Here is a 21,767-nt window from a genome sequence, read left to right on the forward strand (position 1 = left end):
CGCATCCCATTGATTCCTTCATGAAAGCCCTCCCTGACCATGGATACACTCCACGAGGCGTGGCTTAACGTGACAACGCACTCCAGTAGGGCACAGACATGGGGTATTCCCTTTACATACATTTCCTCCTTCACTCATAACCCAACAACGGCTGGAATTATTTTTTTATCATTATAAAAACATTTTGTATATGCTTGGTTGGTAGTTTATCATACTTCCATGTAGTCGTAATAAACAAACTACATCAAACATGGTAAGTATAATCAAAACGTGTATATCATTGTGTGGAAATAAGTATAGCTAGTTATAATTGTAATAACTAGCTATAATTGTAATGGTTCAGAATATATCTATAAAGACTATCAGTTTTTACCTGGTTAAAGAGAATGAAAATTATATATTTACAGGAAACTCATTCTTACACCTTCAGACGAAGTTGTACGGAACAAGGACTGGGGGCGAAATATATTTCTCCCATGGCCAAAGAAACTCAAAAGGAGTGATGATACTAATTAACAATTTTGCAAACTGTTCAAACAGATCAGCAAGGAAGGTTGATCCTTTTAAATATGCTATTGGCCAATTAACAGACTTGGCTCTTTAATCTTGTGGACTCGTTTACGTGCTGCTGTGCGGTTTGTTTCAAACGTTACTTTGCTACCTGCCAACTTTACGGTTTTACCGTTTTACATTGTTTAAAATTATCTCGCTCAACTTTTTTCATTCAACTTTTTCACCCCGGATGCTTTATCTGGACACGGTTCTTCATGACCTCCACCAGCCGAAGCTGAGTAGTAACATTAACATTATGACTCTAACTGCAGTCGCTGTACTCATAATTTACACAAGAACGATCGCCTTATGGCGAGGATAGCCGTGCTGCAAACCCAGCTTCAGACACGATCGTTAGTATTGGGAATTTTCCAGAACATGTGTGTTAATTTCAGAAGAGTCAGCAAGAATAGTGCACTCGATATGTGCGTCTGGGTCATTAGACACCATTACACATGCTCCTGTCTGGGGAGTGGACATGTCTATTTATTTTTTAACAATTGCTATGCCTCTAAAGTTTCCATGCCCTCATGTTAAACCAAACTAAAATGATTGCAAGGCAAAAATATAACGGTGGCTAAATGCCAGAGGGGATGAGTCATTAACATAAAGAGGAGTTACTACAGTCGAAGTTTACATACACCTTAGCCAAATACATTTAAATGCAGTTTTTCATCATTTCTGACATTTTAACCAAAGTAAACATTCCCTATGTTAGGTCAGTTAGGATCGCCACTTTATTTTAAGAATGTGAAATGTCAGAATAATAGTAGAGAGGAGGATTTATTTCAGCTTTTATTTCTTTCATCACATTCCCAGTGGGTTCGCACATTCTCAGAAGTTTACATACACTCAATTAGTATTTGGTTTCATTGCCTTTAAATAAATTGTTTAACCTGGGTCAAATGTCTCGGGTAGCCTTCCACAAGCTTCCCACAATAAATTGGGTGAGTTTTGGCCCATTCCTCTTGACAGAGCTGGTGTAACTGAGTCGGGTTTGTAGGCCTCCTTGCTCGCACACGCTCCTTGCTCGCACACGCAGTTCTGCCCACAAATTTTCTACAGACATAACGATGGTCATTATTGCCAAACAGATCTATTTTTGTTTCATCAGATCAGAGGACATTTCTCAAAAAAGTACGATCTCTGTTCCCATGTGCAGTTGCAAACCGTAGTCTGGCTTTTTTATGGTGGTTTTGGAGCAATGGCTTCTTCCTTGCTGAGCGGCCTTTCAGGTTACGTCGATATAGGACTCGTTTTACTGTGGATATAGATACTTTTGTACCTTTTTCCCAAAGCATCTTCACAGGGTCCTTTGCTGTTGTTCTAGGATTGATTTGCACTATTCGCATCAAAGTACGTTCATCTCTACGAGACAGAGCGCGTCTCCTTCCTGAGCGGTTTGACGGCTGCATGGTCCCATGGAGTTTACACTTGCGTACTATTGTTTGTGCAAATGAACGTGATACCTTCAGGCATTTGGAAATTGGTCCCAAGGATGAACCAGACGAGTGGAGGTCAACAATTTTTTTTCTAAGGTCTTGGCTGATTTTTATTTTATTTTCTCATGATGTCAAGTAAAGAGGCACTGAGTTTGAAGGTAGGCCTTGAAATACATCCACAGGTACACCTCCAATTGACTCTAATTATGTCAATTAGGCTATCAGAAGCTTCTAAAGCAATGACATAATATTCTGTCATTTTTCAAGCTGTTTAAAGGCACAGTCAATTTAGTGTATGTAAACTTCTGACCCACTGGAATTGTGATACAGTGAAATAATCTGTCTGTAAACAATTGTTGGAAAAATTACTTGTGTCATGCACAAAGTAGATGTCATAACGGACTTGCCAAAACTATAGTTTGTTAACAATAAATGTGTGGAGTGGTTGAAAAACAAGTTTTAATGTCTCCAACTCAAGTGTATGTAACTTCTGACTTCAACTGTATGTGTGTGACATAAGGATGAAACTTGTGTAAAGGGTGTGTGCCAAGACTGGATTTTTTTTTCATGACCCAGCTTGGCTTATATTACTATTGTAATAAGTCTATTTGAACTAACAGGCTCCGGTATTTGAGAAATATTATTGACTGAATATTTGCACGGAATTAGCCAAGGGTAATTTAAGTGTAAGAAAGGATGAAACCGCGTCTGTGCCACCAATAAGTACAGATAGTAGTATAAAGCCCCTCGCACGGTCCCTGCAGCCGGACAATTTTCTCATGGTTTATGGAAGCAAATGCTGTAGGAATGCTCAACCGGTGTCGCTCATTCAGCCGACAGAAACTTTCAACCGGTTTTCCCCATTAAGCAACGAGTTGGAGTCAGAGGCCAAGCCTTCTCTGGTCTCTCCACCCGTTACGGGGTCTAAGACACCGAAGCCTCCCACCATTAGCTCTGACAAATTGAAAACCCCATGTCATTGGTGACTCTATTTTTAAGTCTAATATTGCAGGTAATAATCATCCAGCGATCATACACTGTTTACCAGGGGGCAGGGCTACTGACGTAAAGGTTAATGTGAAGATGCTGCTGGCTGAGGCTAAAACTGGTGAGTGTAGATGGTATAGGGATATTGTTATCCACGTTGACACCAACGATGTTAGGATGAAATAGTCAGAGATCACCAAGCGTAATATAGCTTCAGCGTGTAAATCAGCTAGAAAGATGTCGGCATCGAGTAATTGTCTCTGGCCCCTTCCTAGTTAGGGGGAGTGATGAGCTCTACAGCAGAGTCTCACAACTCAATCGCTGGTTGAAAACTGTTTCCTGCCCCTCCCAAAAGATAGAATTTGTAGATAATTGGCCCTCTTTCTGGGAGTCACCCACAAACAGGACCAAGCCTGGCCTGTTGAGGAGTGACGGACTCCATCCTAGCTGGATGGGTGCTCTCATGTTATCTATGAACATAGACAGGGCTCTAACTCTTTTAGCTCCACAATGAGATAGGGTGCAGGCCAGGCAGCTGGCTGTTAGCCAGCCTGCCAGCTTAGTGGAGTCTGCCACTAGCACAGTCAGTGTAGACAGCTCAGCTATCCCCATTGAGACCTTGTCTTTGCCTCGATCTAGGTTGGGCAAAACTAAACATGGCGGTGTTTGCTCTATCAATCTCACTGGAATAAAGACCTACTGTCTTTATTGAAAGAGATTGTCATATCTCAAAATAGGGCTACTTAATGTTAGATCCCTCACTTCCAAGGCAGTTATAGTCAATGAACAAATCACCGATCATAATCTTGATGTGATTGGCCTGACTGAAAAATGTCTTAAGCCTGATGAATTTACTGTGTTAAATGAGGCCTCTCCTCCTGGTTACACTAGTGACCATATCCCCATGTTTCCTACAAAGGCGGAGGTGTTGCTAACATTTATGATAGTAAATTTCAGTTTACAAAAAAAGACTGCATTTTCGTCTTGAAATCTATGCAGCCTACTCAATAAATATTGTGGATCTTAATGTTTTTTCTCATAATCATGGACTATCGGACCACCATTTTATTACCTTTGCAATTTCAACAAATAATCTGTTCAGACCCCAACTAAGGATCATCAAAAGCTGTGCTATAAATTCTCAAACAACCCAAAGCTTCCTAGATGCCCTTCCACCTACCCAAGGACGTCAGAGTTCAAAAATCGGTGAACCACCTAACTGAGGAACTAAATTTAACCTTGTGTAATTCCCTATACGGAGTCGCACCCCTAAAAACAAAAAAACATTTGTCATAAACTAGCTCCCTGGTATACAGAAAAAAGCAAGCTTCCAGAAAATTGGAACAGAAATGGCACTACACCAAACTGGAAGTCTTCCGATTAGCTTGGAAAGACAGTACCAAAGAGCTCTCACTGCTGCTCGATCATCCTATTTTTCCAACTTAATTGAGGAGAATAAGAACAATCCAACATTTATTTTTGATACTGTCGCAAATCTAACTAAAAAGCAGCATTCCCCTAGAGAGGATGGTGTTCACTTCAGCTGTGAAAAATTAATTAACTTCTTTGACGAAAAGATCATGATCATTAGAAAGAAAATTACGTACTCCTCTTTAAATGTGTGTATTTCTCCAAAGCTCAGTTGTCCTGAGTCTGCACAACACTGCCAGGACCTAGGATCAAGGGAGACTCCTTGCTGTCCCCAGTCCACCTGCTGCTGCTCCAGTTTCAACTGTTCTTCCTGCGGCTATGGAACCCTGACCTGTTCACTGGATGTGCTACCCTTGTCCTGGAACTGCTGTTTTTGACTCTCTCTCTACTGCACCTCTCTCTACTGCACCTCTCTCTACTGCCTACCTCCTCATGCCTTTTGCACACAATGTATATAGATTCTTTTTTTTATACTATGTTATTGACTTGTTTATTGTTTACTCCATGTGTAACTCTGTGTTGTTGTCTATTCACACTGCTATGCTTTATCTTGGTCAGGTCGCAGTTGCAAATGAGAACTTGTTCTCAACTAGCGTACCTGGTTAAATAAAGGTGAAATAAAAAAGTGCATGAGCGTGATGATGGATTGTCGTGTGATTTCATTTACGGTCCATTAAATCCATATTATCCTCCTTTTGCTGTATATCTCTAATGTTGAGATGTATCTGTTACTTGAACTCTGTGATGCTTTTATTTGGGCTGCAATTTCTGAGGTGCAGTTTACTCTAATGAACTTATCCTCTGCAGCAGAGGTAACTCTGGGTCTGCCTTTCCTGTGGCAGTCCTCATGAAGGCCAGATTCATCATAGCGCTTGATGGTTTTTGCAACTGCACTTGAAGAAACTTTCAAAGGTAGTGACATTTTCCAGATTGGCTGACCTTCCTTTCTTAAAGTAACGATGGACTTTGCTTTTTTGAGCTGTCTTTTACCAAATAGGCCTCTCGTCTGTATACCACTCCTACCTTGACACAACACAACTCATTGGCTCAAACACATTACATTACATGATTCTATCTGTTATTTCATAGTTTGGATGTCTTAACTATTATTCTACAATGTAGAAAATAGTAAAAATAAAGAACCTTTGAATGAGTAGGTGTGTCCAAACCTTTGACTGGAACTGTATATAGCAATAAAAACAGGTAACAGAGGCACAGAAGAAGTCAGAGGAAAAACAAAAATAAATGGAGGAACTTATTCAAGAAAGATCAAGTGTGCTTTATTTTTTGTAATATATTAAACTGGATGGAATATATTGTAACAAATATATCTATTTTTTAATCTTCAACAAAGAAATGCTACCAAAAATAATGTATTGAAACTTGTTACAAATGTTTGCATCATCCATTATTTTTTTCAATGAATTGTGTAAAATGTACAGCTGTACAGAAAGACTCATGTGAAGGCCCAATTCTAGAGGAGGAACTTCTAGATGCAATTAAAGCCTTCAAGTCCGGAAAAACTCCAGGGCTGAATGGCATACCAGTTGAGGTATATCAAATATTTTTCTTTGTATTCAAAGGTCTGTTATTAACATGTTTTACAACTCCTATAAAAATGATAGACTATCAGATACTGAGCAAGAAGGTCTAATTTCACTATTACTGCAACATGACCCAGATGGTAAATATAAAGATCCAGTCCACCTAAAAAAACTGAAGACCCCTTATACTTCATTGTTGTGGTGCCAAAATCCTAGCAAAATGAATAACGCATAGAATTAAAAAGGTATTGTCAGATATTATTCATCCTAATCAGACAGTTTTTTTTACATGGACAATACAGTGGAGATAATATAAGGCTATAAAGTACTGTAAACAATAGAACACTATGAAACATCTGGGAAACCAGGCCTGGTATTCATAGCTGACTTTGAAAATGCCTTTGATAAAGTACGACTGGAATTTATATATAAACGTTTGGATAATTTTTATTTGGTAGAATCTCTTATACAATGGGTAAAAGTTATGTATAGTAACACCAGGTGTAAAATAGTAAATAATGGCTACTTCTCAGAAAGTAATACATTGTTAAGAGGAGTATTTACATATTATGGCCATCAAAATATTAGCTATTAAAATCCAACAATAATATCAAGGGGCTAGAACTCCAGGGCTTAATAACAAAGGTGTCATTGTACACTGACGATTCATGTTTACTTTGAAATCAGCAATTTGGATCCCTCCACAGCCTCATAGAGGATCTAGATCATTTTTCGAACCTCTCTGGATTACATCCGAATTATGATAAAAGCAATATATTAGGTATCGGACCTTTTACGTTACCGTGCAGTTTACCAATATAATGGGACGACGGTGAATTGGACATACTCGGAATTCATATCCCAAAATAAATAAAGGATCTCACTACAATACATTTTAATAAAAAGTTAGCCAAATTCGATAACACCTGTATATTTGTGGAAAAATCCCCCTGATTAATTCTAATTCATATCCCTATTTACTTATGGCCCTGTGGGGTTTATTTTTTCTCTCTTATTTTACTAATTAGGGAGGGGGAGCACTATCTTTCATCATCAATAAATTGTACATCAAAAGCACATTCAAAAACACACATACATTATCTTCAAATATGACTCCAGCAGCTAGAGGTCGGACAGAAATTATTTATTAGGGCAACATCTGTAAATGTCAGATGAGGACAGCAACCTATATCATACAGTGAAGGTTTAGAGTACACAGTCATCTATATCCTCGATTTGAACCTTTTATTTTCCTCAATATAGTTCATGACAATGCAGTGACGGATGGAGAGGTCATCATTACTAACACTAGAATAATTCAATTTGTATGTTTTACATGTACAGCAACTAACTGCTTTACAAAAAGCTAAATAATACAATATATCATCACATGTATTTACAGTGTAGTAAATATACCTTTGTCAATTTTTACACAAAATTATTTACAGAGGTGGAGCTTACTGTGTAAAAAAATGAGGGAAAGAAACAGTAAAACTGTGGCCAGTGGTTAAAAATATTTTGCATAACCTTGAGATGTGCCAAATTAGGAGATATCACACCAGCGCAAGACACAATTGACTTCAGTTGAGAATCATGAAAACCAACAACACATTTACAGAGAGCTCAGTCTGCCTTTCAGAGACAAGTGTCTGCTCCCACACTTTCCTCTGGTATTAGTGTGATAACAGGTGGTGGGGGTGCTCTGCATCCAAAACTTTTTCAGCTGTCATTTCTATGCTTTACCATTTTGAAAGGAAGTCCAAATGGCCATTCCTGTATATTAAAAGCAACGTTTGAAGAGAAAATACATTTTTAAATTGTTTTATCCTTTGCATTGATCAAAGTGGTTAACTGATATCTATATACACTCTCTCTCCTATGCTGCTGCAAATAAATGTTAGAGCCTTCAAGTACAGACATGTTCAATTCATTCAATTTAGGACACATTGTATGTGAATTCATTCCTTTCAGTTGTTTAAAGTGGCACATTTCCATTGAGTAAAACCAAGGCAAAAACATTCCCTCCAGCCTAACCTTTCAGATGAGACACTGAGAAGGGGTCTATTGAAGATAGGGTTATCAGTGTTCTGTCCGCCTGCTATACACTGTCAAATAAAGAAATATCAAATAGAAACAGTTGGTTGGGTTCACTCTTCAAATCATATGCGCTTGAAACAGATCTGTACAGTTCCTAAAAGTCTGATGAGGACAGAACTAAATAACTGATACTTTCACAATACACACATCATAGTGCATGATGACGAAAGCTGCGATATTGACTAAAAAGCATCGATTCATAGCTTGGTCCATCTCTCTTTCACTAGTTGTATCATCTCTCATTCCCATAAAAAAAGCAAATTGTTATTTGTGGGTTAGTTTATTGGACTTCATCAATACACAGTAGTTTTAGAGTTTGTTTGTACTATATTGCCGTTCCTTAACTTTGGTTTCCTTCACACTAGATCTTTTGAAATCTGGTTGATTATGTTTGGTAAACTTGCTCCATTTTATCTTTCAATCTGTATTTTTTTTCCCTTTCCATGATGTGGAACTGCTTCTTCTGGACATATCCCCTCCTGATTCAAGTATAATAAAACATTTGTAAACAAAATCCAGGCATGGAGTTCAACTTCATCACACAAGGTTCATTACCTCTCAACAGCACCAACACACTTTGAATTTGGAAAAAACAACTAAGTGTGCACATTGTTCATTTTCTTGTGGTCATCATGTCAAATCTAAATCAGATTAATAGAATAGGAAAACAAATGTATGTTTGAGCATGGTTGTTGATTGTTAAGATGGCTGGATGTATGGGACAAACTAAATGGCCAGTAAAACACTAGTGTTTTTTAAAACTGTCAAGTCTTCATATCCTCCCTCCTATCTCTATACACCAACTCCTACTCAGTGTACATAATGCACATGCTCTACTCAGCAAAGGCAAGTCAAAAAACATCTCATCGAATTGTGTTTTACCCCAGGATAATCATTATGATTACAAGTCATTTACAAAAAAACATTCTGAAGGAGTTGGCACAAGCATCCAAAACAACCATGACTTAGACTCAATGTATGGCACTGGTAACCTCAAACAGCAGAAATGAGGAACCAGTCTCCACAACAAATTGAAAGGTGTAACCAGAGGACTCCTGTGCTGCTCAACAAACTGCACCTTGTTGTTACAGAAAGGGAAGTCTCTACTGTTTGCCACACGTTCAGTCTATCTGTGCAATACATATCGGACCAACTGAAAAGGCTCAGAGACAGTCAAAAATGATAAAACTACAGAACAGGTTTGATTTTCCTTTCGCTACTGCAAGCTAGTCTTTGGTGCAGCATCCCAGGGCCTGCCACACTGCATCATGGGACTGACCCCTATGCCTATACCTTTACAAGTGCCACACTATCGACTAATGAGGGAAGACAATGGCAAGAAGGGCCAGTAACAACCTGTACAGCTTTACTCCCAATACACATAGTTCTCCTGTCTGAGAACAGACTGTCTGACAATAGTCTCAATCCCTCACAATGCTCTTTTTGGCAGCATTTCAGTAGGCTAATTTTAAACATGGAAAACACTATTCAGTAGATATGTGTCGTGAGGTGATTACTACCATAGGTTATTTTTTACTATAAACTGGGTGGTTCGAGCCCTGAATGCTGATTGGCTGACAGCCTTGGTATATCAGACCGTATATAATGGGTATGACAAAATATTTATTTTTACTGCTCTAATTACATTGGTAACCAATTTATAATAGCAATAAGGCACCTCGGGTTTATGGTATATGGCCAATATACCATGGCTAGGGGTGTATCCAGGCACTCAGCGTTGCATCGTGCTTAAGAATAGCCCTTAGCCATGGTATATTGGCCATATACTACACCTCCTCGTGCCTTATTACTTATTTCATATTTCTAATCTTTCAAATTAAATATTTATTTTGCAATTATACAATTAAATTCATAAATAATTCATAACTATATCATTGTGTATGCGACCAATACAATTTGATTGTAATTACCTTACATTATTTGACTATTTACATCATGAACAGGGACAGATTTACTTTAGCTTTTGATCCTGGAACATAATTGGCACCAATTTTCACAAAACAAAGAGCTAACTGAAAACAATACTGTTGTGACTTCAATATTTCATTGTCTTAAATACAGGTGCAACATTTGTAGATGCAAACCCTCAGCAACTCTGGTCCCTAGAGTCATGGACTTTCTGTTTGAATACTTATTTGACAAGAGGTACCGAATGTTAACAATGTTTTACAATATTTAACCATACAGGTTCATTATTGTCAGGCAGCTGATTAGTAATGACTGTGTACTTGTATCATAAGGTATTGTGTGGGTGTGTGTGTTTATATACTGTATCAGTCAAAAGTTTGGACACGCCTACAAATTCCAGGGTTTTTCTTTATTTTAAATATTTCCTACATTGTAGAATCATAGTGAAGTCATCAAAACTATGAAAGAACACATATGGAATCATGTAGTAACCAAAAAAGTGTTAAAAAAATCTAAATATATTTAACATTTGAGATTCTATAAAGTAGCCACCCTTTTCCTTGATAGCGTTGCACACTCTAGGCATTCTCTCAACCAGCTTCATGAGGTAGTCACCTGGAATGCATTTCAATTAACAGGTGTGCCTTGTTAACTTAATTTGTGGAATTGCTTTCCTTCTTAATGCATTTGAGCCAATCAGTTGTGTTGTGACAAGGTAGGGGTAGTATACAGAAGATAGCCCTATTTAGTAAAAGACCAAGTCCATATTATGGCAAGAACATCTCAAAATAAGCAGAGAAATCACAGTCTATCATTACTTTAAGACATGAAGGTCAGTCAATCTGGAAAACTTCAAGAACGTTGAAAGTTTCTTCAAGTGCAATCTCAAAAACCATCAAGCACAATGATGAAACGGGCTCTCACGAGGACCGCCACAGGAAAGGAAGACCCAGAGTTACCTCTGCTGCAGAGAAGTTCATTAGAGTTAACTACACCTCAGATTGCAGCCCAGATAAATGCTTCACAGAGTTCAAGACTCAACATCAACTGATCAGAGGAGACTGAGTGTATCAGGCCTTGATGGTCAAATTGCTGTAAAGAAAACACTACTAAAGAATACCGGACATTAGACCGGTGGAAATCTGTCCTTTGGTATGATAAATCCAAATTTGAGATTTTTTCCAACCGCCGTGTCTTTGTGAAACGCAGAGTAGGTAAACAGATGATCTCTGCATGTGTGGTTTCCACTGTGATGTATGGAGGTGGTGTAATGGTGTGGGGATGGTTTGCTGGTGACACGGTCATTGATTTATTTAGAATTCAAGGCACACTTAACCAGCATGGCTACCACAGCATTCTGCAGCGATACGCCATGGTTTGCGCTTAACTGGGACTATCCTTTGTTTTTCAACAGGACAATGACCCAACACACCTCCAGGCTGTGTAAAGGCTATTTGACCAAGGAGAGTGATGGAGCGCTGCATCAGATGACCTGGCCTCCACAAATCACCCAACCACAACCCAATTGAGATGGTTTGGGATGAGTTGGAACACAGCGTGAAGCAAAAGCAGCCAAAAAGTGCTAAGCATCTCCTTCAAGAGTATTGTAAAAGCATTCCAGGTGAAGCTGGTTGAGAGAATGCCAAGAGTGTGCATAGCTGTCATCAAGGCAAAGAGTGGCTACTTTGAAGAATCTTAAATATATTTTGATTTGTTTAACACTTTTTTGTTACTACATGATTCATTTGTAATTTCATAGTGTGTATATCTTCACTAATATTCTACAATGTAGAAAATTGTAAAAAATTAAGAAAAACCCTTGAATGAGTAGGTGAGGCCAAACTTTTGACTGGTACTGTATATATACGGTACACACACACACACACACACACACACACACGCGCACACGCACACGCACACGAAAACCCTAGAAAAGGCACACAATGAACAAAACAACCTCCCAAGTGTGTTGTGTGTGCATATATATGTGTGTTTACAGTAAGTGTGGGCAAGAATGAGACAATTACAACTGAGACTACTACTATAGATATTATACATTTCAAATCTCAAAGCTTAGGCGGATTTCCAATGTCCATTCCAACATAGGAGGACATTTTGTCTATTCCTGTTTTTCCTCCAGATTTTCCTTCCCAACTTTCCCTGACATTGTGTTGTGAAACGTGAACAGCTGATTAAAAGCTTAAGTTCTGACACCTGCAGGACTGCTGTCCTCCAACACCAGAGTGGCCTGTCTAGTTGACCCTCTCTGGCACTCCATCATGTGAGAATGAAAATACTGCCTAATCAAGAGGAATCCCCACAGCTTGGACAATCAATAGCCAATGAAGACACATGGCTTGGCCATCATTGGATTGTGCCTGACAAAGCTCAAACAGGGCAAATTGATCATCCAGCCCCCACCTCCACAGCACAGTAAATCACTAATGTCTGTTGTTGGCCATGCTTTTCACAGATGTTGCAAATACAGGATGGTTTTAGTGCTTTCAGTGATTTCCTCCAGAACGGTGTGTGTGTGGTTCAGGGTAGTGCTCTCCCTCTGCAGTGATGGTGGGTGAGAGGGATCCCTTTCCTCAACACTGGGTCCCAAGGTCCAATCTCTATTGTCATGTCCATGTCTCAATGAGAGGCATTTGCAGCTCATATTTTGATCTAATTCAGCCCATTGTCAAAGCTCTCTCAGCTTGAAGAAACATGTCCTTCTACTAACTTAAAGGCAAAAACAAACACATATACATGCATGTTGAATCACAGAATGTTGTGCAAATCACAGAAATGGTTCTCATTATACTTTGTCATTATGATAGAAAATTCAACCAAGAAAAAAGAAGCAAGACAACAAAATGGCTTCAGATACTATGATCCCTACAGTTTCTGCAGTGTTGTCAGTGCTTTCTTTCAACTGATGCGGTTTTAAAAAAAGGATTCCAATGTAGCTCATTATGTGACACAAAAAGACCAAATGAAACAACGGCAGACTCAGACACGGCTTCACAAACAAAACATCATATTCAGACAGTTCTTCAATATATGTTGATCGTCAAGCAAATATGGCTGACTGGACGGGTTAGGGTCAAAGAAACACGCAAAAAACAACAGAAGGAAACTGAGGAAAATCAAGGCTGAGCGAGAGAGAGAGAGAGAGAGAGAGAGAGATCGATAAGACAGGAGAGTTGGAGTAGGAGTGCAGCATGATGACTGGCATGGGCGGCCCTGGTGGGGGGGGGGGTCCTAGTGGTGGGCATCTCTCATACGATCTTCTTGATGCTGGGCCGTTTGAAGCTGCCTGCGCTGCGCTGCTTCTGCACCTGGCTGGCAGAACCATGGCGTGTGCGTCCGCTGTTGCTGTGACCCGTGGTCGGAGAGAGCTCCACGTTCTCCTTGTCGATGCCTGCCGGAGGATGGACGGACACACGCCATCAGGTATAATATGTCACACTAATAATTGAGAAACTATTCTATTATATAATTCTACAGAAATGCTAACGCTTTTGAGACATCCACCTGAAGAGTGTATATAACTACAGAGATTCTCTGTTGTTATATACAAATCCAACAATAGGCGGAGTAGTCTACCCATGGACTGATGTAAGTGCTCCAACTTATCGCAACAGGGTTGCTCTGTGTTTTGAACAAACAGGACATATGGTGTACGGGCATTGAAACATTATGTACAAAGACTTCATCACAAATGCTCCAGTAGTGTTGTTTGGCTTTGTGATGGGCCTCTGCTTCCCCCCACACACCTCTGAGAGGCTGTGCCGTGTGCCTGGGAGTGAGGAGCTGTAATACCTGGCCGGACGAGGTGTGGGGTGAAAACGGCGGACTTAGAGCAAGGCAGAGAAGCTTCTCAGACACAGAGTGGGAAAGAAACAGGAGGGAGTGACCATGGCAACCCAAAAAAGAGGAATGACAGGAAACAAAAGAGCAACATGATTAACAAAAACAAAACATAACAAAGAGTGACAGAAATCAATCATGAGGGGGAAAAAAATGATTCATTCAGCATTCTCAGGTGTATCAGACAATATGGTTTAGATTATAAGTATACATACCAAGTCCATCTATATAATCAAGTATCTTTATTTCCAAATAAAATGTCCAATATAGAGCAAGAGGCTCATTCCTTCTTCCAAAATAGTGGCATATCATGAATTACTCAAATGTTCTTCAGGACCAAAACAAATGAAACATTTCCAAAAGTATATAGACATCCAGAATAGAATATGTTCTGAACACAAATGTGGAATGCTGCCATGATTACGGAAAATCAAGAATGAATCGTGAATAATAATGAGGGAGAAAGTTAGAGGCATAGATATCATAACCCCCAAAATGCTAACCTCCCCTGTTACTGGTACTGCATCAATTACTTTCTCACACATCATTATTACCATTCATTCATAATTATCTGTAATTCATTCATGATTATCACGATTCAGTCATGGTAGCATCCATAAACTATAAGTGAATTTTTCCAAATACTAATGACACCTTCAAATGGCGGACTAGATGCATAAAGTGCTTTCATTTCTAAACAGTAAAACAGACAGAAAATACCCTCACAGAAAAGGTGACATTCTGTACTGTCGCCTCACAGCAAACATCTGATGGAGTATAGAGCCAAATTAAAAGTTTTAGCTTCTGTCCAAATAAATACATAGGGGAGTGTATATCGTTTCTAGTTGTACCCGTCATTTCAGGGGGGGGTGGGGCACCACCTTGGTGGTGCTCTAATGAGACTTGTTGGAGATGGTCTATAAAATACACCGCATCAAGCATAACAAATGAGGAGGAAAAGGGAACACAAACATTAAATGAAATGTGTGTGAACACTAAATGATCCATTTTGAGATCATGCATTAATGAGTTAAAGAAACAGAGAATAAGCCTCACACATGGACCAGGTTGGGGAACCACTATGTAATGATACATATAGTGGATGGAACTTCTCAGATGATGTTGGATTCATTTGGAAATGGATGGATGGTCATTTATATTTCTTTCTAATTATGTGTTTGTTAGCGCAAGTTTATTCTTCTGATTGGTAAAATGGAAAGACTAAAACAGGCCAGACTATATTAAGATGAAGATAAAATGCAGACAGGTCAATGGATCAAATATTTATTTTGTTTGAGATAAAGGTGACTCTAAAGTATCACAGCTATTCCTAAGAATCAAATCTGCCAAGAGACAGAAGGGCTGGATTTGACTGCATGTGTTCGTGTGTGTGCGTACACTGTATCTGATCAGACCTGGGGAGTGCTGGGAGGTGGCCAGTGAGGTCATGGAGTTGGAGAGGTTGAGGTTGGCTGTGATGCTGAGCTGGCTCTGGCCCGGCGGGGGGTAGGGCGACGTGGGCGTACGCAGACACTCCTCGCTCGTCTCCTCGTCGATCCCCGGCAGATACGTGTCAATCAAAGCATCCAGGAACTTCACTATCAGCTCAGCGTAGTCTGGGAACTGGGTTTGCTGTTGGCACAAGGAATATAATTTACTAACACTGACAATAAACCTTCATACTCTAAAGAGTTAAATGAGTTGTGTCTGCTCACCTTTGAGAAGGGCCCAGCGAATCGCCACAGACCATTAAACCCAAAGCCTGAGAGAGAAACCAAAGAAACATTGATGAGGATTAAATGGTCATTGTCACTCCAGTTGCCATGGTTGTAACTGTATGGCGGGAGGAGTGGGTGGAGTCTCACTCTGCAGGTAGGAGGGCTGGTACAGGGGGGGTGACTCCTCGTGGTAAACCATACTCTGCACGATGCCATGGATGGGGTTTAGGAGATTAGGGTCCTGGCACAGTGATAGGAGGGTGTTGATCTTTGAGTCCAGCAGGTTATGACTGGAGAGAAAACCACAAGATGATATGAATGGATGAAAGTTATTTACGCATGCGTACACATTAAAAGGGGATTGGAAAAAATACATACTTTATTGGGTTGAAATGAAACACTTACACAACTGGAAAGACTTTAGGGAAGACAACACTAGCTTCAGCTAAAAACTCATAGAGGATTCTCTGGTCAAACTCATCTGTTGTATTCTTCACCAACGTAGCCTGTAGTAGAGACAAGCATGTTAGAAATAGGCACAAACTAATATAGAGGAAGTGGGAGAGAAGCGGAGTGAGTGGTCTCACCAGGACAGTGAGCAGCAGAGCCTGGATCTTGGGATCTGTGAGGACCTCCTCATCCAGCAGCACGTTGGACTCTGACACAGAGACCTTCCTCAGAGTATGGTGGGAGATTCTTTGGGTCGATTCTGTGGAATGGAAGGGAGGGGAGGAGAGAGCGAGGGTGTGTGAAAGAGAGCGAGGGTGTGAGAGTGAGCGAGGGTGTGAGCGAATGAGGGTGTGAGAGAGAGCGATAGGGACCTGTGCCAGTTTCAAAGAATCTGCAGTTGCCACAATCATTTTTGGACTTAAATGAATTATATGTCCCAAAGATACTTGAAGAAAAAAAAAAAAAAAAAAAAAAAAAATTATATATATATATATTTATTATTTAACTAGGCAAGTCAGTTAAGAACAAAATGACGGCCTACCCCCCCAGCCAAACCCTCCCCTAACCCGGATGACGCTGGGCCAACTGTGCACCGACCTAGTGGGACTCCCGATGACGGTCGGTTTTGACACAGCCTGGGAAATAACCAAATTCTGTAGTGAAGCCTCCAGCACAGCAATACAGTGCCTTAGACCGTAACGCCATTCTGGAAGCCCAATATAACTTAGAAAATGACTCATGAGCTTAGTTCAATTGTTTGACCCCATCAGGACCCAAAATAAGGTTGTTTTACTCCAAAGTAAATGTAAACAAACACTTTATAGCCTCAGAACATGGTTAAAATGATCAATTTGATATCATGGATTGACAGTTATTGAATCCGTGGCGGTCTATGAATTTGAGATTGGTTACATTTCTCCAGCCCCATGCCTCAGCTTTTTACCGAAACAGTGGCGGGGAAAACACTTTATCATTGTTTCAACTACAGGTTGCCCCTTTAAAATCAGTGTCAAAAGCCAAAAACATTGTGTAAGTGTCTGGTATACAGGAGACAAACTGACCTGGACACTCATAATCGTTCTCCGCCACCCTCCTCATCTTTGGAGGCGTGGTGATTCCAGACTCCATCTCTGGCCTCTTTGGTGCTTTAGTGTCTGATATCAAGTGATCAAAACTCTTCCTAGTGCCTGGTGAGCCAGCGTTGAAAAACTCATGTTAAACAATGGGGCATACATACACAGGTCAACTCCCCATACCTAAACTAGTACATACATGCATGGATATTCTATGGATATCCAAGTAATCATGTATGAATGTATATAGTCTAAATACCTCCGATCAGTTGTCGCATGTTAAAACTCCTCTGTTGGTCAGAGGCCTGGATCTAGCAGCAGAGAATGACTGATAGGTGTCTTACCCAGCAGTTTCTTAGTGTTTGCTTGGGAAGGCTGGCCCATGTCCAGGCTCATGGACTTCCGTGTGCGCGGGCTGATCTGCCCCCCTGTGGGGTAGTGGACCACTAAGTAGCGCTCCGACACCTTGGGGGACGTCCACGGCTGACTCTCCCTAAGAGTTCTGACACAGAGGGAGGGGAGTGAAGAACAAAACATTCTGAAAGGTGAACACATACGGTCCATAAAATTCCTCTTTGACATTGTTCGATACAGCGAGAGACAAATTCTGCTTAGTCAGCTGGTGCTGCAGCTACTCTATCAGCCTCTACATCAACTCAGCAGTCAGCCCTGTAGTCATTCACCGGCAGCTGGGGTCGCTGTGGTGCACAGAGTACGTGTCCATGGGAACATTCTCCATGGTAACGTCTGAGAGGAGCAGGGACTTCCTGTGCTTGAGGCTACAGCGGCTCCGGACCTCCTCCGAGACAGTGAGGAGAGCTACACAGACATTTCACAGGTCAATTCAATACTATATCAGTTTATTTTCTACACAGAAACAGTTGCCATGCGAATAAAGAATACCATTGTTTAAAGACAATATGAACAATCCTACTATGGCTGAAAAATAAAAGTATGGCTTCATTGTGGAGTGCTCCGTTAACTCACCTGCCAGGTAGGCCACACTCTGGGTGTTCACCTCAAACTTGTCACAGTTGAGGTGTTTTCCCACCAGGGCCAGTAGTGTGTGGAGGATCCGGATGGTCCGCGCCACTGTGTTGGGGGAGGGGTGTCTGTACCCTAGACAGAGAGGTGGGTGGTTAGACAAAGAGCAGTCCCCATGCATGCAGTCCCCAGCCGACCCGAGGCTTAGACACCTCCACCTACTTACCTTTCAACAGATGACCCACAAGTGCAAAGTTGAAGTTGGAGTTGAAGTTGAGGCCCACGAAGTGGTCCATCTGTTTACAGTGCCACTCCAGAGGCTTCCTGATCTCCATAAACACCTCCTCTGGACTCTGTACAGGGAGAAACGGGAGGAACACACACAATTCACGTCAGGGAAAGATAATGAAATCAAAGTGAAACTGTAAAAAGATCTGGCCGAAAATGTGAGCCGAATGTTTGTGGAAGACAAACCTTCTGAATGGGTGTGTGTCTGGTACCGTGTGTATATGTTTGTGTGTTTAGTACCTTGTCATTGAAGACCCTGAGGCTGTCCAGTGTGTGGAGGTTCTGCTCCAGCAGAGCGGTGCCGGCAGAGTAGAGGTTGACCTCGTCCAGCTGGAGCACAGCCACGGCCACCCAGAACAGAGCCTTGTGCATGGGGGAGTCCTGAAGGAAAAACACAGGCTGTTATTTACTCTCACCACCACTACTGTCCCACACACACACACACACACACACACACACACACACACACACACACACACACACGGCCTTGTGCATAGGCGAGCCGTGGAGGGCCAACAAACACACTTGCAGTCAGAGCGAGTCTCGCATGACCATTTACTGCCAACATCCATTGTCGCTCAGCAGCCAATTCACCACATACAGGCCAGGGCCAAAATAACTTCCCTCCTCTCAGTAAGCCTGCTTCAAACATGTGGGTTATACTCAATAGAATGTGGTTTGCAGGCGGGCACACATACATACACACACGAGGAAGTTAGCTCACCAGAACATTTAGCACATCTCTTAAATTAGCCTTTGAGAGTTGCCATCTGTGTGTTTGTGTGTACCTTGTTGAGGAGCGGCTGTAGCTTGGTGAGAGCAATGACTGTGGCTTCTATTAACACCTGGCTGTTGTAGTTATCAGGTCCCTTTAGACAGCTCTCCAGACCCTATGGGACCCAAGACAGCAGGTCAGTTCAGTCTGGGCAGCACAGGTTATACAAACACAGACCCTTTCAACAGACAGGATCAGACACCGTACAACTAATCCCAATAATTGTAGCAGAATCTATTTGAAAACGTGCGAAGTTAGCACTAGGAGTAGTGATGTTCATATGGACTTAGAATGTCACTTAGCAGGTAAAAAAAACAAAAAAAAGTACAAAAGATGCAAGCGCAGTTACTTGAAGTGATAGAATCTATTTTTTCACTGGCAAAGACACAGTACAAGATACACTACATATACATGTGACAAGATAGTACAATATGTCAGGACGTGGTTTCCATGAGATGTCTTAATTCTGGGTATAATATGACGTAGCGAGCAGCAGGGGAGAGTGATGGGACACAGACCCGGTCTATGCTGAGCAGGGGGCTGGCCTTGCTGAGGATCCTGATGATCTGTTTGATCTGGCCGTGGGTCACCCTCTTACTGATGCAGCCAAACACCACCAGAGCTCTGGGCTGCAGGGACGGGTTGTACTGGAACGCAAACCTGATGGAGGGAAGGGAAGGGAGCGAGGAAGAGATGGAGGGAATGATGAATACAATCCATTCACACACATGCCTTATAAAAGCCAATCAAGTGGTCTGAAGCCTCTTTACATTGCTCTGACATCATCAGAAAATATGTAAGCTAAGCATTTAGAGCAGACAGTGTGGTTGCCTCCACTGAGCCAGTGTTAGTGTTAAAAGTTGGTGTGAGTTTACCATACCTCTGAGCCAGCTCTGTCCACTGGTCCAGCCACTTACAGCTTGGAATGTCCCTCATACAGGCCTTGTGGAGGAGGGGAAACACAATTACGAGCATATACAGTACCAGTTAAAAGTTTGGACACACTCGCTCACTCACGGGTTTTCTTTATTTGGACTATTTTCTACATTGTCAAATAATCAAAACTATGAAATAGCACATTCTGAATCATGTAGTAACCAAAAAAGTGTGAAAACAAATCTAAATATATTTTAGATTCTTCAAAGGAGCCACCCTTTGCCTTGATGACAGCTTTACACACTCTTGACATTCTCTCAACCAGCTTCATGAGGAACGCTTTTCCAACAGTCTTGAAGGAGGTCCCACATATGCTGAGCACTTGTTGGCTACTTATTTTTATTTTTTTACCATTATTTAACTAGGCAAGTCAGTTAAGAACAAATTCTTATTTACAATGACGGCCAATTTTCGCCGCCCTATGGGACTCCCAATCCCGGACGGTCCTTCACACTGCGGTACAACTCATCCATAACCAGTTCGGATGATTGTGGAGAGCCTGTCATCAGATGCTGCACTCCATCACTCTCCTTGGTCAAATAGCACTTACACAGCCTGGAGGTGTGTTAGGTCATTATCCTGTTGAAAAACGAATGATGGTCCCACTAAGCACAAACCAGATGGGAATGTGAATCGCTGCAGAATGCTGTTGAAGCCATGCTGGTTATGTGTGCCTTGAATTATTTTTTTGTTTGTTTGTTTTTTAAAATTTGACCCCTTTTCCTCCCCAATTTCGTGGTATCCAATTGTTGTAGTAGCTACTATCTTGTCTCATCGCTACAACTCCCGTACCGGCTCGGGAGAGACGAAGGTTGAAATTCATGCGTCCTCCGATACCCAACCAAGCCGCACTGCTTTTTAACACAGTGCGCATCCAACCCGGAAGCCAGCCGCACCAATGTGTCGGAGGAAACACCGTGCACCTGGCCACCTTGGTTAGCGCGCACTGCGCCCGGCCCGCCACAGGAGTCGCTGGTGCGCGATGAGACAAGGACATGCCTACCGACCAAGCCCTCCTTAACCCGGACGACGCTAGGCCAATTGTGCGTCGCCCCACGGAACTCCCGGTCGCGTCCGGTTACGACAGAGCCTGGTCGCAAACCCAGGAACTCTGATGGCACAGCTGGCACTGTAGTGTGCCTTGAATTCTAAATAAATCACCAACAGTGTCACCAGAAAAGCACCCCCTCACCTTCACACCTCCTCCTCCATGCACAGTAGGAACCACACATGCTGAGATCATCCGTTCACTCACTCTGCATCTCACAAAGACACGGTGGTTGGAACCAAAAATCTCAAATTTGGACTCATCAGACCAAAGCATAGATTGTGTTTCTTGGCCCAAGCAAGTCTCTTCTTCTTATTGGTGTCCTTTAGTAGTGGTTTCTTTGCAGAAATTAAACCATTCACGCAGTCTCCTCTGAAAAGTTGATGTTGAGATGGGTCTGTTACTTGAAATCTGAGAAGCATTTATTTGGGCTGCAATCTCAGGTGCAGCCCAAATAACTTTGAGGCCGTACAGTAACTTTAATGAACTTATCCTCTGCAGCAGAGGTAACTCTGTCTTCCTTTCCTGTGGCAGTCCTCATGAGAGCCAGTTTCATCATAGCGCTTGATGGTTTTTGTGACTGCACTTGAAGAACCTTTATAAAGTTCTTGACATTTTCTGGATTGACTGACCTTCATGTCTTAAAGTAATGATG

The 21,767-nt window shown here is 41.5% G+C and overlaps 1 protein-coding gene and 1 long non-coding RNA gene across 2 annotated transcripts in view; one reads left to right on the top strand and one right to left on the bottom strand.

The window, feature by feature from the left end:
• Positions 1 to 105: 105 nt before the first annotated feature.
• Positions 106 to 5,051, top strand: LOC127925777 (uncharacterized). The gene is made up of 2 exons (XR_008122185.1): positions 106 to 253; positions 4,619 to 5,051. It is a non-coding gene; the product is annotated as an uncharacterized LOC127925777 (long non-coding RNA).
• A 2,028-nt stretch (positions 5,052 to 7,079) lies between these two features.
• LOC118391349 (neurofibromin-like) overlaps positions 7,080 to 21,767 on the bottom strand; it is a 70,561-nt gene continuing 55,873 nt past the window's right edge. Inside the window, exons 43-58 of the mRNA XM_035782670.2 lie at positions 20,009 to 20,070; positions 19,647 to 19,788; positions 19,142 to 19,243; positions 18,594 to 18,734; positions 18,292 to 18,418; positions 18,069 to 18,200; positions 17,765 to 17,900; positions 17,426 to 17,583; positions 17,070 to 17,195; positions 16,146 to 16,267; positions 15,964 to 16,064; positions 15,706 to 15,848; positions 15,556 to 15,602; positions 15,256 to 15,472; positions 13,747 to 13,846; positions 7,080 to 13,391 (exon numbers count right to left, since the gene is read on the bottom strand). Coding sequence (XP_035638563.1) covers positions 13,232 to 13,391; positions 13,747 to 13,846; positions 15,256 to 15,472; positions 15,556 to 15,602; positions 15,706 to 15,848; positions 15,964 to 16,064; positions 16,146 to 16,267; positions 17,070 to 17,195; positions 17,426 to 17,583; positions 17,765 to 17,900; positions 18,069 to 18,200; positions 18,292 to 18,418; positions 18,594 to 18,734; positions 19,142 to 19,243; positions 19,647 to 19,788; positions 20,009 to 20,070 — 2,016 coding nt within the window. The 3' untranslated portion in view covers positions 7,080 to 13,231. The remainder of the gene's footprint in view (positions 13,392 to 13,746; positions 13,847 to 15,255; positions 15,473 to 15,555; positions 15,603 to 15,705; positions 15,849 to 15,963; positions 16,065 to 16,145; positions 16,268 to 17,069; positions 17,196 to 17,425; positions 17,584 to 17,764; positions 17,901 to 18,068; positions 18,201 to 18,291; positions 18,419 to 18,593; positions 18,735 to 19,141; positions 19,244 to 19,646; positions 19,789 to 20,008; positions 20,071 to 21,767) is intronic.

The sequence above is a fragment of the Oncorhynchus keta genome, unplaced genomic scaffold, assembly GCF_023373465.1.
Source record: "Oncorhynchus keta strain PuntledgeMale-10-30-2019 unplaced genomic scaffold, Oket_V2 Un_contig_6244_pilon_pilon, whole genome shotgun sequence".
NCBI lineage: Eukaryota > Metazoa > Chordata > Actinopteri > Salmoniformes > Salmonidae > Oncorhynchus > Oncorhynchus keta.